We start from the raw sequence: 20451 nt of genomic DNA, 5'->3' as shown, positions 1-20451 counted from the left end.
AGTTAAAGCCATGGAACTGAATGAGATGACCCATGGAGAGAAGGTCCAGGATGGAGCTCTGGGCCCCTGAATGTTACCAGCCTGATGGAATAAATGGTCCCCAAAAAGGCAATTGAGAAAGACTGAGCGGTCAGCAGGAGAGAAACCAGGCAAATGTCACCACGCTGAAGCCTAGAGATGAGTGTTTCAAGTATGATGCCATGTCAGAGGACACTGGAACGGTGCAGGCAAGATGCAGCTCCCTGGTGCCCTTCAGGAAAGGCCCATCAGTGGAGTGGAGTGGGGGTTTCACAACCAACTGGACCATTTAGCTCCACCATTGGTGTCTTCATTAGGACCAGTTTTGTATCTATATTTTCATTTATTTATGAAATATGAAATATTTGGGGTAACTTTCTAATATTTTTGCTCACATATGCTCAAACAAAGTAAACTGAATGGACAAATATTGTGCAAGAGATCTTCAAAATATCTCATGATCACCTTTCTTAAACTGGACATTACAAAATGCAGCTATTTGCCATCACTACGTTTCTTTTTTTTTTTTTTTTTTTTTATTTTTATTTATGATAGTCACAGAGAGAGAGAGAGAGAGAGAGAGAGGCAGAGACACAGGCAGAGGGAGAAGCAGGCTCCATGCACCGGGAGCCCGACGTGGGATTCGATCCCGGGTCTCCAGGATCGCGCCCTGGGCCAAAGGCAGGGGCCAAACCGCTGCGCCACCCAGGGATCCCCATCACTACGTTTCTAACACATGACTGTACCTCTCATATCCAGAAGAACCAATCAATTACTCGCAAACAGTAAAAATAATTTACTGTAGCAAGTGATCTGACTTGCCATATCAAAAATTCAATGCAGCTTTTACAAACTAACTATAACTATGGTAGTCTGATTCAGTAACTTCTAATGCCATACCAACTTCCTTTAACTTCTACAACTCTGTCTTCACCAAAGAGTGACTGAAAGAGTACTTATTAAACTTTACATCTTGGTAAAAATCACCTTGGATGCTTATAAATACAGATTACAAAGGCACCCCTACATGGAGTCTGGGTTATAAGGTAAGGCGGTTATTGTTGTTTTAAAAGTTACCTTTCTTAAAAAGCTACCATGGAAATTCTGACACAGAGAGTCCATGCATCATACATTATAAAACAATGATGTAGAAGTTTAGGACAAAATAACATATACAACAGCAAATCCTTGGAAAAATCATTTTTACCTAAACCCCAACTGAGTATTAGACTAGTTATTTCTTTTAGCTCTCGTGGTCATAGATTCTTTGGTAACTGTCAAGCATCCCTATGTGCTTAAAGTTAGTTCAAACATCCAAAATCATGACGTTTATTTTTTTCATACACTATGTGTACACATCTGCTTAAGTACATATTTATACAATGCTAGATATAAAAAATTATATATCTGTACAGCAGCCTTACAAAACTAATACCACTATCCTTGAATATGCCTTCATAAACTCAGAAAATTCTTTTAAATAGTTAAGGTCTAGGACAAGGATTCACCTGCATTTCTGCAACTTGAATGTTTTAAGTGAATGTGGATAAGCTAATGTCAAAAGACCTACTTCAAAAACTGAACTTGCACTGTATGTGTTTTTGAAGGAGTATAAATAAATCCTCATTTATCATTTTCTGCTGAATTCACACCTATATAAGGCTGGAAATTACATTTCCAACAGGCTTCCCATTCACCCTTGCATAAGAGCAGTTTCCTGATTATGTGGAAAACTCTAAGATTTTCTCTAAAACTTATTTGAAGGTTGGGTAGAGAGTTTCAAGAAAAAGGAGAAATAAGACAAGTGATCACATTTAATATTTTAAATGAAGGAACAGGTAAACCACGGCAGAGGGAAAAGAGGTGGAGACGGAAGGACAGTGATGATATAAAATTGTTTGAAATAAGAAATGAAATCAAGAATTAAAAATAGAATTACATTTTCTGTTTGGCAATACACAAACAACCCTAAGTGCACTTCATAAATTTTACTATTGTTGCTCTAAGTAATATTACCATAAATCACATTAGCAGTGTGCTCGGCATTTTTTAAAAGCAAAAAGGATTGAGATTGTCAATAAGTTTCAACAGCTCTGTTACCTCGGAGAAGAGTAGAGGAGAAATGATCACAAGCTTTTACTAGGCCTAAAAGCCCAGTTCCATCCATGCCATCCATCTCCCTCTAGCATCTGTGCACTAGAGAGCATCGTTCCACTGGGAAGTAGAAAATGTTCACAGTTCCTTTCCTGATGCTTTTACCTGATGTGCAAGGGGAGAAGGCTGTTTGCCCCTTTTCTCATCGCGGACAGGAAAGAGAGACTTCAAGAGCTTTGGCATCTGTGGCACAAAGGATTTTACTGGATTCAGGTAGGAGGCCGCTAGGCTACTAAGTCCTGTCAATAATACAGAAAGGGAAAGAAGTTAAGGGTAAACAACAATGTAGACATTTTCTTTCCTACAAATTTGCCAAGTTTCATTTGTAGTGAACCTAATAACATCAATTCTTAAAAAGTATCCTTAAAAAATATTAGAAAAACATCATATTATTATAGCTATCCTCAACCACAATGTTGTTTCCTTTTTCCAATTAAATAACAGCAATGAGGGTATTTCTAAAACATCCAATATCCAATGTTTCTATTAGTATCTGAAGGGTAATCCAATCCCAGTCCTTGTCACTAATTGGTTCATGTGCTAACTTCTGCCCTAGAATAAGACGGGTTTTTTTCATTTTTAAATCATATAGCTAATGACACACATGTATTGTTCTTTATCTAGACTTTAACCTCTTTGAAGTCAGGGACTGTGTTTTCTCCAACTTTAGCTTCTCATATCTACTTACTGAATAAAGATGATGAAATGGACCTATTGTTGTTTTGTTTTGTTTTTATATTTTTCTTTTTTTTTAAAGATTTATTTATTTGACAGAGAGAGAGAGCACAGAAGCAGGGGGAGGAGCAAAGGGAGAGGGAGAAGCAGGCTCCTCACTAAGCAGGGAGCCTAATGTGGGTCTCCATCCCAAGACCTTGGGATCATGACCTGAGCCAAAGGCAGATGCTTACCCGACTGTGCCACCCAGGAGCCCTGAAATGGACCTTTTGAAAAGAGGGTGATGTCTGGGCTGTTTTCACAAGAAAGAGATCAAAGTTCTGAACCAACCATGTTCTTACCTACTCTAAATTACCAAAGGCTAGGAGCAGTCATGCAGACAATGCCTATGATATAAGATTTGTTTCCCCTTAGTGAATAAAACTAAATTTTTAGGAGAATGTAATCTAACTCATAAATGATAAAACACTATATCCACATAACACTTTTAAAAGAACAAGCAAGTCAACCTGAGGAATTTGTATGTGAACAGAAGCACTGAACAGAAGCACACAAGCATCCACATACATGCCTCTATCCCACACTGACCCCTGAAATGACTCCAAGCTTATTGGTAATACACTTGGTATATGGACCCATACAGTTCCAAGGTTTGTACATTTTATATAAGGTAGTATAATATTAACTCTAAGTAGACAGTGAAAGGATGAAAGTATTTTATAATCATGAGAGCCATCACTAAAAACCTAAGGCAAAGAGATAAATGCCAAGAGATATGTTAAAACTGAGTCAAAAAGTCAAATAATTTACAAGGCAAAAATAGGAAAGAGAAAAACAAAACAGAGAAAATAAGTTTGAGATGAATAAAGAGCCAGAAGAACATAATCATCTAAATGCTAAAAGAAAAAAATAGGGACAATCTAGAGTTCTCTATAGAATAAATTAACATTCTACACTGAGGATGACCCCTAATTAAATAAAGATCTAGCCAATAATCAATCAAATGCTGCATATATCACAAAGAGAGACAATCAGATATGATGTGTCTCCTGAGATAAATACACAAAACTACTCTTTCATTTATTCTACTTCCCAGCCCTCCCTCAAACTGGCCTGAATCTGTTCAAGACCATAGAACTAACTACCAATTCACAGGAAATAAGGTAGACAGAAAACCATGTTTTAAAAACCTCATTGGGAAGGAACCAGCGAAAGTAAGAATACAGAGGGACTACTGTACAAAGACTTGGTCTCTTCAATATATATAATGCTTGGGGGAAAAAGAGAAGAACATAAATATTAAACTTTAACTCAAGATACATATCAACCCATCACAATATATGAACCTTACACTTAGATTTTTCATTCAAAATAACTAAAAATATTTTTGATCCAACTAGAGAAATATAAACACTGACTAGATATTTGATGATATCTAGGACTTTTTTTTCAAGTTTTCTTAAGAGTGAAATGTTATTGGGGGTATTGCTTTAGAGATACATGTACAAATATTTACAGATGAAATGATATCTGAGGTTTGCTTCAAATTAATCATTAGAGAATGTAGAGAAGTAGCAGGAATAGAGATAAATCAGATTGGTGATGAACAGATCATTCTGAAGCTGGAGAGGGGTACATAAGGGCACATTGTATTACTCTTCTACTCTTGTTATGTTTGATATATATACCATAAATACCATAGTAAAAGGATTCTTCAAAGTGAGAGCAAAATAAAAACTTCAACATATGAAAGAAAGGGTCTGTCACTAATAGACAACTGCTAAATGCACTGATAATGGGTATAATTCACAAAAAAGAAACTAAACTTAGAACAAAGTAAGATGCAAGAAGCAATGATGTGAGCAAAGCAAACTCATAAATATGTAAATCAAGTAAGCATTAACTAAAAATTTTTAAATTTAATCTTTAAAAATTATTATTATTTTTTAAGTAGGCTCCATGCCAGTGTGCAGCCCAACATGGGACCTGAACTCACAACCCTAAGATCAAGACCTGAGCTGAGATTAAGAGTCGGATGCTTAACTGAATGAGCTCTACCAGGCACCCCTATTACAATTTTTTTAAATATTTTATTTATTTATTTATTTATTTATTTATTTATTTATTTGAATGAAAGAAGAGTGAGAAGGAGAGAGAATCTGAAGCAGACTTCATGCTAAGCACAGAGCCCTACATGGGCTCAATCCCATGACCATAAGATCATGCGCCAGGCCAAAACCAAGAGTCAGACACTTAATTGACTGAGCCATCCAGGCACCCCACAATTTTTTTTTACAACAAATTTGAGGCATCTGAGTAGATAGTTGGTTAAGCTTCTGACCATGATCTTGGCTTAGTTCATGATCTCAGGGTCGTGAGATGGAGCCCTACATGGGGCTCCATGCTAGGCATGGAGTCTGCTTAAGATTCTCTCTTGCCCTTTGCCCCTCCTCCTGTCCATTGGCACACACACATGCATGCTCTCAAAAAAAAAAAAAAAAAAATTACAGAACTTTAAAACAAGATGGTACTCTATGACCTAGTAATTTTATTCCTAAGTATTAACTCAAGAGAAATGTTCACAAAAATGACTTGTACAAGAACAAACTTTATTCACATTAGCCAAAAACTGGGAAACAAACCAAATGTCCACAAACAGAAGAACTAATTAAAAATTATGGTAAATTCAACTGTGAAAGTGAAGTTATTCTCAACAATAAAAAATAAATTACTAAAGGATGCAACAGTATGGAGACATGAACAGAAATGATGAATAAAAGAAGCTAAACATAAAAAGAGTATATAATGTTAAGACTCCATTTATATGAAATTGTAAAACAGGCAAAACTAACCTGAAAGCATAAAAATCAGAATATTGGTTGATTGTGGAGAGTAACTAGAGTCATATAAATCTTGTATATCTTAATTGGAGTATAAGTTACACAGGTAAATACAATGGTCAAAACTCATTAAATTGGACCCATAGTCAAGAAAAAAGCAGTCAAGAAAAACAGACCATGAAATGGTCCAGATACTGGAAAACCTTAAAGCAGCTTTTGTACACAGGTCCAAGGAAGTAAAGAAGAATCTGATCTTAACAAACATACAGGTAAAGAATATCAGCAGAGAAATTGAAACTTAAAAAAAAAAAAAAAAGTGGAAATTCTAGAACTAAAAAGGATAATCAATGAAATAAAATATTTTCTGGATGTGCTTAAAAGAAGGTTGGAAATGGCAGGTAAATTACGTAACCAGAAGAAATAAGAGTAAGATTAAAAGATGAAAAATACATTTCTTTAAAAAATAGAGCTTCTGTGACCAGTAGGGTAATATTAAGCAATCTAACATATGTGTAATTTGATTCTCAAATGGAGAAAGTGGAGAAAGAAGAAATGGTTAGGGGGAATAATTTAATGAAGTAATAGCTGAACATTTTCTTAAATTTGTTGAAAACTTCAACTTACAGATCCAAGAACATCAATGAAACGCAAGCAAGATAAGTACAAAGAAAACCATACCTAAGTATATCATAATCCAACTGCTGAAAACAAAGATAGAGGAGCACTTGGGTGGCTCACTGGTTGAGCATCCACCTTTGGCTCAAGTTGCAATCCCGGGGTCCTGGGATCAAGTCCCACCTCAAGCTCCCTGGAGGGAGCCTGCTTCTCCCTCTGCCTACGTCTCTGCCTCTCTCTCGCTCTCTCTGTCTCTCATGGATAAATAAACAAAATCTTTAAAAATAAATAAATTAAAAAATATAAAAATAAATAAATAAACAAACAAACAAAATTAGAAGAAAAAAAACGAACTAGAGAAAACTATGAAAGCAAACAACATAGCAGAGTAAACAGACATATTACATGTAGGGAAAAGAGACACAAATGATGACTGAGTCTCAGCAGAAAAGGAATCTAAAAGATAACATAACATCTTTGAAGTGCTACTAGTGGAAAAATCCTTCCAAAAAAAGTGAAATCATAATCCCAAAAGGGGAGAGCATTCTTCTCCAAGATAACTGCACAATAAGAAATACTACAGGATATTCTTTGGGCTAAAGAGAAATGATATCCATAAATATAAGACTTCAGGAAGGACTGGATAGTGCCAGAAATAATAAATATGAAGAAAAACATAAAAGATTATCTATAGTCTCTTAATTTCCTTAAAAGACTGTGGCTGTTTTAAAGCAAAAAGAGGGGACACCTGAGTGGCTCAGCGGTTGAGTGTCTGCCTTCAGCTCAGGGCGTGATCCTGGAGTTCCGGGATTGAGTCTCATATCGGGCTCCCTGAATGGAGCCTGCTTCTCTCTCTGCCTATGTCTCTGCTTCTCTCTCTGTGTGTCTTTCATGAATGAATGAATGAATGAATGAATGAATGAATGAATAAATAAATAAATAAATAAATAAAATCTTTAGAAAAAATTAAAGCAAAAAGAGTAACATTGTAAAATGGGTACATAATGTCTGTAAAAGATATAACAACAATAATATAAAATAAGGGGGGTCTAGGAACAGGCAAATAGAATTATACTCTTACAAGATTCTTTTATTTGTGCAGTGGGAGGTGATATATTATTAATTCTAAGTAGACTATGATAAGTTAAGAACTCATACTACAGTCCTTGAGCAAAGACTTGAATAAACAAATACAGAAATATCAAAGAGCCAGAAATGTAAATAAAATTAAATACTAAAAAATATTTTTCAATTAACCCAAAAGAAAGCAAAAAAGAAGTTACAGTGGGGGAAAAAATAGAAAGGCCAAAGAGAAACCAACACTGATGAGGCAGACATAACAATAATGATATTACATGTAAAAGAACATGCCAGTTGAAAGACAGAAATTGATAGACCAGATAAAAAAGAAAAGTTAGACCTAACTATATGCTGTCTACAAGACAATCACTTTAATTTAAAGAAAAAATATAGGCCAAAATTTAAAAGGCTGAGAAAAATATACACTATTCAAACAATAAGCAAAAGACAGCTGATCAGTGGGGATCCCTGGGTGGCGCAGCAGTTTGGCGCCTGCCTTTGGCCCAGGGCGCAATCCTGGAGACCCGGGATTGAGTCCCACCTTGGGCTCCCAGTGCATGGAGCCTGCTTCTCCCTCTGCCTATGTCTCTGCCCCTCTCTCTCTCTCTCTCTCTTTGTGTGACTATCATAAATTAAAAAATAATAATAAAAAATAAAAAAAATATTTATAAAAAAAAAAGACAGCTGATCAGGAGAGACAGATTTCAAACAGGATTTCAGAGCTACAAAGAGGCAGTTCATAATGAAATCACTTAATGAAATGAATATCACTTTATCAGGAAAAAAATAACAATCCTAAATATGTATATACCCAACAGAGTTCCTAAAAGAATGATACAAAAACAGATATAATAAAGGGAAAAATAGGTAATTTTCATGATCATATTTGGAGATTTAACGCCTTCTGTCTCACTGATTGATGGAACAAATAGAAAAAAAAATCAGTAGAACAGAATATCTTGTTCAAATACAGATTTGAACAAGGTTATCAACCACCTTGACCTAATTGATATATACAGAACACTATGCCCCAAACAGAATAGTTTCTTTTCAAGCATGCATAGAATATTTACCAAGATAGAACATAGTCTCAAAAACATTCCAAAAGACTGAAATATTGAAGAGTCTTTCAGATTGTGATGAAATTAAATAAGCAATCAATTAATAAAAAGAAGTTCCTCCCCCTTTAGACATATGAAAATAAATTGACATGCTACCCAATAACCCATGGGTCAAAGAATAAATCAGAGGGAAATTAGAAAATATTCTGAATAAAAACGAAAGAACCACATTCTAAAATTTGTGAAATGCAGACAGAAATAGAAATCAATGAAACAAAACAAACAATAAAGAAAGAAAGACCAGATTTGACTCTGGGAGAAGACTGAGAGAATGAAAACCTATCTCAAAAGTATTCATGAAAACCAGAAAGAAAACAAAAATTATCAAAAAATTTTTAAAAAGGAACATCACAACAGAGCCTATAAACATTAAAAGGGCAATAGGGAGCATTATAACATTTATTGAAATAAACATAAAAATTTAGATGAAACAAAATTTCCTGAAAAACATAACTTATAAAAACTGACTCATAAGAAAATACAATGAGTTAAATAACCCTATCTTAAAGAAATTGAAGCCATAATTTAAAAGCTTCCCAAGGAGAAAATTTCAGAACCAGAAAGTGTCAGTGGTGAATCCTGTCAAACATTTAAGGAAGTAATACAAAGTATATAAAATCTTTCAGGAACAAAGATAATAAGGAAATATTTCCCAAGTCATTTCATGATGCCAACATAACCATGACACCAAAACCAATCAAAGGCATTATTATGAGAAAAGACGAGTAGATATTTATCATAGAACACACACACACACACACACCAAAATCCTTTACGAAATACTAGCAAATAGAATCAAGCACATGTTAAGGATAAGACATTGTGATAAAGTGATATTTATCAGAAGGATACAATATAAATTCAACTTTCAAAAATCAATGTAACTCAACATGTTAAGACAAAAAAGGGAAAGAGTCAGATGACCATAACTAGCAGGTCAGTGGTTATGTGGTAGGAAATCCTGATTTAAACTATTTCTGGAAGATGCCCAAACTTCATGATGGTGGTTGACAAGTGAAAATATAACTTACCTGGGTCTGGGGAATGATTATTTGGGGGACTGTCAGGGAGGGATGGGGCAGCCGGAGCTATTCCTCTGGAAACTACAGTTTGTGATACATCCTGTTGACTTTCCCATCGACCCTGTTAAATAGGACAAAAGCAGTGTTTTTTATTCAAATAGAGCAGTTAACAGAAGAACCTAAAGATATTTAAGAAAAACCTGTCATCCATTATGAAAGCTTTATTCCCTTCACAAGATATGACAGGTTTGACTGTTTAAGTACCTATCTTCTTATACTTTTCATCATCAGAGTATTAATTTCCCAAATACTAAGAATACATAACACTGGGATAGTCCCTCCAGTTCAATTTCCAGTCTCCTCAGTTCTGTCCTAACATTCTTTCTATACATCATGTTGCTTCCCACAAAATATGGATATATGAAGACATTCCTTTTAAAATCCTCCCTTACGTTCTGTCTCATAGGCTGTTGCTGCTCGTCTACCTCAAGATACTGTCTCATTTCAGATTCTCAACTGAAATTGAGGAACAATCCTTACTAACACTGTGGGCCTCTTCTCCCTTCTCCAGGGTCTATCTTTCTATCCCATTCAAGTACTGCTCATGATAGTAAAAATTCTAGAACAGTATATTACCAAGGCTCTTATTTTCAACAGATTATATTAAAGGGAAGTTCCAGTTAAACACAAATCAAGTAATCACACTTCCCAATAATGGAAGTCTCTGGATTAACAAGTTTTACAGTACCCTCAACTTATTTTATAAAGTCCCATTAAAGAGATTTCACTGCATAATACAAGAACAATGCCAGCTGGGTGATGGATTCATCGACCAATCTAGAACGGGTGGTGAGCCACAAAAATGGTGATATCATCAAAGCACTTTTAACATCAGTCCCATCAGGTAAAGAAATAAACCCCAACCAAATGTTACAAACAAAACCGAGGTAATGGAGATGAGATGCAAATCTTCTAAAAGCTTCCCTCTTTGATCCTTTGATAATCACTCTGACTTCCTTTTCATCAGAATTAAATAACAGTATTTTATATTAGTTTAAGCTGGTATTCCACAGATGAGTGACCCTAACAACATTTGAGTTTTCCTTAGTAATCGCCTGCAAAGCGATTCAGTGCTCCTAATGATGGATGGAAGTGGAAAGGCCTCTACAGTTTCAGATATGTATTGGAAACCTATCCGCTTTTAGCAGCAACCTAAGTACTGATCATAAAATCAATAAACCTTAAGTGATCTGGATCCTGTTTACCTCCGAGAATGCCACTTTTCCCTAGGAACTCTCTCGGCACTTGATATATTAAAAAAAAAAACTATGATGTCTTAGCATTAGGAAGCCAGGAAACAAAACAGACATGAAGAGATGATTTGGGAAGCATGAACTCTGAAATACTTCACTGTAGGAGCATTTGTGTTACTATGAATCACACACTGATTTACATACGTTAGTGTTTTGTTAATGTCTTTTGCATTTAAACGTAATTGTCTGGGAAGCCCTAGCCTTGTGTTCTTTGGGACGTCACAATCAGGTAAGCTAAACACTAAGGTCAATACTCTTTGGAGCTTCTCAGAGGAAGAAGAGCTTCATGCTTTGCTTACAGCGTTAAGCTCATACAAGGTTGTTTTGAAGACAACTTACTTAATTTGAGAATAAATCCATTTTTCTTTTTTAGATTTTTCTTTCTTGTTTGGCAGCTGTGGCACTCTGTTCCTTAGGCAAGCTAAGTAGCTGATTTGAAGTCAGCACCTCAGCCATTTGGTGTATAATGGTCCAGTGACAAATAATGGAGGTGTCATCTCTTCCCCAAGGCGCACTCGGGGATCCACTAGCTTTTTGGGTAATATTTCCCAGTTGGCACTCCTAAACATAATGTGACTAACAAATCAGAATGGAAGCCATAACTTTTACTGTCTCAAATATACAAATATCTCAAGTGAGAACATTTGAAAGGATGCACGCAGTATACACATCCCTCCTTAGCCAGACTGCTATCCCTGTCGGATGATGAAAAATAGAAACACATTTCACTTCATCCATCCTACCTTAACCGTCATCTTAACCTTGAGGAATTTCACATGCTAACTGTTCCCAGGTCTCGCCAACCAAAGACCGGGACACAGAGTGTCTCAAATTGATCTTGAAAAGAACAGACTGCTTCAGAGGGAACAACAAATTTGGATGATAAACTGGGTACGATGCTCCTCCCTCTTCCTTCTGACACCCACAGATCTCTGGGGAAATATTTTACTGAAATCATTCACTTATGCTTTTTCTCCTATAGTACATGTCCATTCTCTCACCAGAAATGAAACCTGTGGTTCAGTGTCTAACTGCACACACACTGCCCCTCGGAGACAAGGCAATTAGTGTCTTTCCAATAAATTTTACATCCCTGGCTGTTCCAGAGTTATTTTCCCTTTACTGAAAGTTGGAGGTGGCAGAGGAAGGATGCATTCCAGTTAAACTTCAAAGGGAGATGAACTCAGGGCAGTGAATAAAAAGGACTTGGCCAAACACTGGATCTTTCTGCTCTTATGAGCTCAGTTCTCAAAGTGAGAAGAATATGGTATATATACATATAATGCCTGGAATCTGAAAAGATAAATCTGTGATTTCTTTCTAACATTCTGCATGTCTACCAAACTTCAGAAGCAGCCAAGATGAGGAAATACAAGAGGGAAAAGTCTGGCTTTGTTTTAAAGCCTTAAACTAGCTTCATACTTATTAGGGATTATTTGTGCTAACAGGCTGAATTCCAAAAAATAAAGCCCTATTCGAGATAGCAATTATTTGTAGCTGGCATCATATATAAAGACAAAATAGAACAGGGAGAAGCATGAGAGGCTCTCAGCTGACTTGAAAAGATGCTTTGGTCTTCCCCAGATACCTATAGTTCTCCTGTTACTATTCTTCCCAGACACAAATTCTTTGGGTTTTCCAAATTAAAAAAAAAAAAAAAAAAATTTAATTTTTTAATTAAAAAAAATTTTTAAAAAAAGGTCTGCTTTTGATCAAGAAAGTGTCAAAGAGGTAAAGAAAGAGAGGTGCCAGTTAAATCCCAGGTCCAAAGGTGGTTTCTAATACAACTAAAGTGACTCATATTTGGTTCCAGCCTTTACTTGCGCCACACTGAATAATTGCAGTTTTCAGGAATGTGATGCAGCCAAAACACACAAAAATCAGTTTTGTTAACTGAATATTCATTTAGGCTTTTGGATACTTTTAACTGCATCAAAAACTCCAATGAGAAGATGATAAGCACAGTATCTTACTAACTTACTAAAAAGTATAATTCCATCTAAAATGGCTTTAGAAATAACATTTTTAAGTTGACAGTGTTCCTTGTATTGCAAAAGGAACAGCCAATTTTTAAATGGAAAAACAAACAATCTGCTGAAATTAATTCTGCAGCTATGTCCATCTTGGTAGACTGGTCATAAAAAGCTTGCTAAGTTTTCATTATATCTATCTAAAAACTGCTTTATAATAATGATGAAATAAATATCCAGTAACAGTAAATAGCAACATCACTGCAATTATACACATTTTTTTTTTCATTTCTCAGTGCTCATCAAGATAAGTGCACTCTCAATCCTCTTTATCTATTTCACCCATTCCCCCAACCTACCTCCCTTTTGGCAACCACCAATGTGTTCTCTGTATTAAGAGTCTGGGTTTTGTAGTGGGGGGGGGGGTGTCTTTTTTTGTTTGTTTCTTAAATTCCACATATGAGTAAAATCCTATGGTATCTGTCTTTCTCTGACTTCGTTCACTTAGCACCATAACCTCTCAGTCCATCCATGTTGTCACAATGGTAAGATTTCATTATTTTTTATAGCTGAGTAATATTTCATTGTATATTATGTATGTGCTTGTGTGTGTATATGTCTTTGTGTGTGTGTGTGTGTGTTATACACACACCCTACCTCTTCTTTAACCTTTCATCTATTAACAGCCAGTTGGGTTGCTTCCATACTTCAGCTATTGTAAATAATGCAATAAACATAGGGGTATATATATCTTTTTGAATTAATATTTTTATTCTCTTTGGGTAAATATCCAGTAACAGAATTACTGGATCATATCGTAATTCTATTTTTAAGTTTCTGAGGAACTTCCATATTGTTTTCCATAGTGGCTGCACAAATTTCCATTCCCACAACAATGCATGAGGGTTCCTTTTTCTTCACATCCTCATCAACACTTGTTATTTCTTGTCTTTTTTATTTTAGCCATTCTGACAGGCATAAAGTGTTTCAATTTGCATTTCCCCAATGATGAGTGATGCTGAATATCTTTTCATGAGTCTATTGGCCATCTATCTATATTCTTTGGGAAAATGTCTATTCAGATTCTCTGCTCATTTTTAATCAAATTATTTGGGGGTTTTAGTGTTGAGTTGTATAAATTCTTTACATATTTTGGGTATTAACCCCTTAATGGGTATTTGATTTGCAAATATCTTCTCCCATTTGGGGGCACCTGCGTGGCTCATTTAAGCATCCAACTCTTGGTTTCAGCTCAGATCATAACCTCAGGGTCATGAGTTTGAGTTCTACATCAGGCTCCATGCTCAGTGTAGCGTATGCTTAAGATTCTCTTTCTCAGGGCAGCCCCGGTGGCGCAGCGGTTTGGCGCTGCCTGCAGCCTGGGGTGTGATCCTAGAGACCTGGGATCGAGTCCCACATCGGGCTCCCTGCATGGAGCCTGCTTCTCCCTCTCCCTCTGCCTGTGTCTCTGCCTCTCTCTCTGTGTCAATGAATAAATAAATAAATACAATCTTAAAAAAAAAAATTCTCTTTCTCCCTTTCCCTCTGCCCCACCCCCTGCTCATGTTCTCACTAAAATAAATAAAATTAAATATATATATATTTAATAATTAAATATATATATATACACACACACACATACATATATATCTTCTCCCATTTGGTAGGCTGCCTTTTTGGGATTTTTTGATGGTCTGCTTTGCTGTGCAAAAGCTGTACCTTTTTATTTTGGTGTAGGGCCAATAGTTTATTAGGGATATATTTTTAATTGAAAAGCCTATCGAGAATGACTTTCTAAAAATACTAATTCAAAAGGATATATGCACCCCAATGTTTAAAGTAGCATAATCAGGGCAGTCCCAGTGGTTTAGCGGTTTAGCACTGCCTTTGGCCCAGGGCATGATCCTGGAGACCTGGGATCGAGTCCCACATCGGGCTCCCTGCATGGAGCCTGCTTCTCCCTCTGCCTGTTTCTCTCTCTCTGTGTGTTTCTAATAAATAAATAAAATCTTTAAAAAAATAAAGTAGCATAATCAACAATAGCCAAATTATGGAAAGACCCCAAATGTCCATCAATTGATGAATGGATAAAGAAGATACAGTATGTATGTATGTGCATATATGTGGAATATTACTGTATATTAATATATATACTGTATAATAGTATATATTACAGTGTATATACTGTTTATATATATATATAATGGAATATTACTCAGCTATCAAAAAGATGAAATCTTGCCATTTGCAACGACACAGATAGAGCTAGAGAGCATTATGCTAAGTGAAAGAAATCATATAAAGACAAGTACTATATGATTTCACTCATATGTGGAATTTAAGAAACAAAACAGATGAACACAGAGGGGAAAAGAAGAGAAGCTAACTATAAAGCAGACTCTTAACTATAAAGAACAAACTGAGGATCGCTGGAGGGGAGGTGGGCAGGCGATAGGCCAAAAGGGTGATGGGGAATAAGGAGGGCATTTGTTGTGATGAGCACTGGGTGTTGTATGTAAGTGATGAATCACGATATGGTACACCTGAAACTAATATTACATTGTATGTTAACTAACTGGAATTTAAGTAAAAACTTGAGGGGGAAAGAAAAATAATGATTTCTTTTAGGCCTTAAGGTATATTTAAAAGTTGGGAGTCATTCATCAAATTCAATTTATCTTTTTAAGATTAACTGGTCCATCAATTCAATCTTGGTGGAGCTCAGTAAAGTGATTACAATTCTAATATGTAGTGAGCATCAATAATAAGGATGTGTAAAATATGGCTGGGCAAATTCCAAGTGTCATGGGCCAAACGAGGAGACTGTTTTTAGTAGTTCACCACTTCCTCTCACCTCCTCAAGAGCCCTAATTCTATAAAATTCTCCATCGCCGCTTCCTTTCCATGACTTTTAATGTCACTGTGTCTTAAATGCCTCATCTTTGCCATGATATCAACTGAAAATCAGGAGGGGAAAGGGAGATGCGATCCTCTTCTGTGGCCTCTCCTGGCTTCTGAATATTGTTTCAACTAACCTGAAATGTTCTTGTCTTACACAGGGGAAGACAGCACATCAAATTCTGTGGCCTATAATCCTGCTTTCATAATCAAGATCAGAGGAACAGGGATTCCTGGGTGGCGCAGCGGTTTAGCGCCTGCCTTTGGCCCAGGGCGCGATCCTGGAGACCCAGGATCAAATCCCACGTCAGGCTCCCGGTGCATGGAGCCTGCTTCTCCATCTGCCTGTGTCTCTGCCTCTCTCTCTCTCTCACTGTGTGCCTATCATAAATAAATAAAATAAAAAAAAATTAAAAAAAAAAAAAGATCAGAGGAACAGACACATACATTAATAGATACAGAACCTAGAAATAGGCCCATATAAGTTTGCAAGGTAGGTGTAACTAATAATCAATTCTTTCAAAACACATTTTCTAGCACCATAAGCATCATCAACACTAGGTTAAAATTACATTTCTGACTCAACTCTCTCTTTTTTTTTTTTTTTTAAATCTATCCATTTATTGTTAATGATGGCAGAGAACACAATTGTCAACCAAATGGATGCTCATCATTTAAGTTAACTTATCTTGCCCATCTCTGTTTGAGGCAAAACACAACTTCCAACAATATGGCCGTTCTGGGGAACATCTGGGAAAGAACAACAGAGACATCAGTCTGGCTTACAGTGGTCAGGAAATGAAGTGGTTCATTCCTAGCAACGGCCCATTTTGTATCTTGGAGGCAGAGATATAAACAATGGCAGGCTTTGCAAAAGCAGCTGCAGTCCTGACTCAACTCTCTTATGCATTAAATACTTTCATGCAAAGAAACCAAGATGGGGCTTCTGAGAAAGTTCTGTAAGTCAAAAAGAATGCCCAAAGCACGTTTGGCATTTTACTCTTCTTTGGCTGCCCCATACTTAAGAAAAGGACAAGTTCTCAAATATGTACTTGTATTATTTGCTTAATGTGAATTAACTCCAACTCCTCACATCCCAGAGCCTTCAAAATTCACTAACATGCCTTAGTTCCTGGGCTCTTTTGACAGATACTTTTGCAGTCTTAGAACAAGAAGCATGTGAAAAGAATCCTATATACTGACTACCAAAGTTATTTTTACAAAGGAGTAAGAGCCAAAAAATTAGTACAGTGCCAAACTTAGTCATCTTATAAAAACCACATTTAGAAATTCATTCTTATTCTCAAGGTAAAAACAAGTATGATGCAAGTTTTAGGTAGTAGGATGGTACTTATATCCTACTCATTAGGAAAACCTAATGGATTAATTTTCTCTCCTTGGATCTCTGAAAACTTGAAGAGTTCAGGCAGTACCCCAAAGAGAAAAAAAAAAGAGCCTTTGAGATTTTTCAAAATAATTTCTTTTAGGATTTTGTGTACAAATTATCATAGATAAAGCAATTCGAGACCTTCTCAAACCATTATACACAAGAGAACAAAAACTTCTAGCTACTTAAGAGAGCAGGTAATAAAAATTTTCTTTTTTTTAATTCTTTTTTTGGGGGGGGAATAAAAATTTTCAATCCTAATATTATTTTTTGAAAAACTGTTGTACTTTGAGAAATGTTTTTTTCTGCTTCTATTGAGATTTTCACACATGTATATGTTTTTAAATCTGATTTTTAAAAAAATAGGTAATTTGTTCACACAATCCAAAAACCAAATAATATAAAAAGGCATAGTGAAAAATCTCCTACCTCTACCCCTACCTGTTCAGTTCCCCACATATTTCCACCCTCTGCCCAGGCAGATAAGTAATGGTATTAGCTTCTTATATATCCTTCTAGGGATTCTTATGTATATGTAAGCAAATCTATAAATAATCACACACACTTCTCTCCTGTCTCCCTCCTTTTGTAATATAAATGGCAGTATACTATTCTGCACTTCATTTTTATTTATTTTTTTTTAATTGGCTCCATGCCCAATGTGAAGCCCAACATGGGACTTGAACTCAAAACCCTGGGATCAAGACCTGAGCTGAGATCAAGAGTAGGACATTTAAAAAGAAAAAAAAAAAAGAGTTGGACATTTAACTGACTGAGCCATGTAGGAGCCCCTCTGCACTTCACCTTTTTTTTTTTTTTTTTTTTTTTTTTTTTTTTAAGATTTATTTTTTAGTGAGGGCCATGGGAGGGGCAGGGGGAGAGAATCTTCAAAGGGACTCCCCAGCAGGGCAGGGAGCCCAGCTCTGGGCTTAATCCCACTACCAATGAGATCATGACCTGAGCAGAAACCAAGAGCTGGACACCACTCTGCACTTCATTTTTAATTATTAAGTATATCCCAGTAATTTTTCCATGTTATCTGGACGGGTTCCTAATCATTTTTATAGCTGCATAGTATCCCATTTATTTATTTCCATGTATGTGTGTGGGGGTGTGTGTGTATGGCATGTGCCCATTGGTTTGGTTTGCATTAATTAAATAGGTTAAATACAGACCAAACCAATGGACATTTAGTTTCCTATCGTCTGATTAAATAGGTTAAATACAGACCAAACCAATGGACATTTAGTTTCCTATCGTCTGCCATTATAAACAATGTTTCAATACTCTTGTACATATGTCATTTCACAGGTACATAAGCATTGCTGCTATGTAAAGGGGTTTAACAGGATTTTAATAATTTGTAGGTCAATTAGTTTAAGCACGACCTAATCTTGAGGAATTATATTATGAATAGTATTAAAAACATCTTGAATACAAGGCAATGCTGCATATGAAACTGTTTTCCATTGTTTCATTTAAAGGCCACAGGGAGGACCTCTGTTCCTTGCTGCTATTAGCAAGGGAATGTTTTTTTTTTTCTCCCTAGTAAGAAAGTATAATTTTAAAAATATTTATTTTTCCTGAAAATCTTTTAAGATGATCTGCTTTAGATGATAAAATTACTGAGGGAAGCCCTCCTCTGAAAATGGGAGAGCTACTCTATACTCCCTTCTGAAGTAAGCCTGGAATCAAATCCTCTTTCCTTCATATTCCTTTCACTTTGTTTTCTAGCATCATAGTTATAATCTTCTATTGTCTGAATTTCCTTACTCATTAAACAGGCCCATCCCATAAAAATCTGTCTTAGAAGAGTTTTCCTCTACCTTTCTCCTACTGAATACCTAAAGGTCTCTAATTATGATATGTGGATATTCATTCAACCTAGCAAGAAGTCAAGGCATGTTCATACCGATGAGATGTTGACGAAAGCTACACCTAGTAACCTTCAAGGCCCATGGATACGAGGAGTTCAAAAGGAGATAAAAATAATAGTTCACAACTGAATTGGGAGCAAAGTTAGTAGCGGCAAACTGGCACCTTCTGTTTTCCCTGACATACTTCCAGAGAGTGGGGACTGGTATGATTGGGGAGTGGCAAGCAAGGTCATATTTTGAGGAAAACTGGGAACTGCTGCAATGAGGGGAAAAGTTATTTGTTTGAAATATATGACATCTCAAAATATACCCTGAAATACAGTGGAGGGATCCATATCCTTGTTGCTGTGATGGCACCACGATATCAGTAGAACCTGAGAGGGTAAAAAATCAGATTTTTCCTCATCTTCCCTAGGATATCCCAAGAAATCGAGAAGATAAAAAAAGGGAAGCTTCTGGTAGAGTAACAAAAATGTGTAATGTTACATTTACACATTTAATATGACATGTCCCCAAACATCCACAGAAATTGCCCTAGGAACAGTCTCTAAGAAACTCTTTACTGTCACATCTGAAACAGCTTTTCAGTTCTCATCTTATAGTCTCTGAGGAAACTGGAAGGAGTCTTTCTTAAAACTTAAAAAGCCAGGGCACCTAGGTGGCCCAATTGGTTGAGCATCCGACTCTTGATTTCAGTTCAGGGTTGTGAGACTGAGCCACATGTTAGGCTCCCCACTGAGCAGGGAAGTCAGCTTGAGATTCTTTCTTTCTCCCTCTCCCTATGCCCCTCCCCCTTCTCATGTGTGCACATACCCTCTCTCTCTAAAATAAGTAAATAAATAAAATCTTTGGGGAAAAAAACCTGAACAACTTAAAAAGTCCCTTCTGGCCAAGTTTCCAAGCCATTCTCTGCTGGGTCTTCTTTCTTCTTTGGTGACTCCCTCTCCATGCCCCATCCAGCTTCTCCTCTGGCAAGTACCCATGAGTATTATCATGCCCTCTAGCTCCCATTTTAGATCTGATGCCTCACTCAGTTTCAATTATGCCCTCAGCTCCTCAGTCTAGGTTTCTAGACCCTTCAATTGGCAGATACCTTATGTCAAAAATTGATCTACTTCATTTTCTACCCCAAAACTGCCCCTCCTACAGTTCATCTCTCTATTCAGTCATCCAGAACTCCACACGTCACCCTCATCTCTCCCCTCCCCCAACCTTCCTGTCCATGGAGTTATAGAGATTCTATCTCCTTAATTTAACCTGAATCACTCTCCCTCTCCCTCCCACTGCTGAATCTCACCCTGACCTGATCTCTCCATCTGCAAATTAAGTTTTTTTTTCATATTTTTGCATTAGTAACTGTATATACTTATATTGTATACTTTAAAGTGACTTTATGGACCAACCAGGAACCTGAGTGGGGGTTAGGTGGACTGTTAAAAAACATTTGCTAATTCAACTTTAACCATGTTATAGCCATTACT

The 20451-nt window shown here is 36.3% G+C and overlaps 1 protein-coding gene across 2 annotated transcripts in view; it reads right to left on the bottom strand.

Moving 5' to 3' along the window:
* The window catches only part of KIF13B (kinesin family member 13B), a 200005-nt gene that overhangs the window by 24221 nt on the left and 155333 nt on the right, over nucleotides 1-20451 (bottom strand). For both annotated transcript variants that reach the window (XM_072796102.1, XM_072796103.1), the window contains 2 exons: nucleotides 9535-9646; nucleotides 2278-2411 (listed from right to left, as the gene is read on the bottom strand). In XM_072796102.1, the coding sequence (XP_072652203.1) occupies nucleotides 2278-2411; nucleotides 9535-9646 (246 nt within the window). The remainder of the gene's footprint in view (nucleotides 1-2277; nucleotides 2412-9534; nucleotides 9647-20451) is intronic.

Source organism: Canis lupus, chromosome 24 (genome assembly GCF_048164855.1).
Source record: "Canis lupus baileyi chromosome 24, mCanLup2.hap1, whole genome shotgun sequence".
Lineage (NCBI taxonomy): Eukaryota > Metazoa > Chordata > Mammalia > Carnivora > Canidae > Canis > Canis lupus.
Note: the sequence above shows the minus strand (reverse complement) of the source record. Positions and strands in the feature narration are given on the sequence as shown.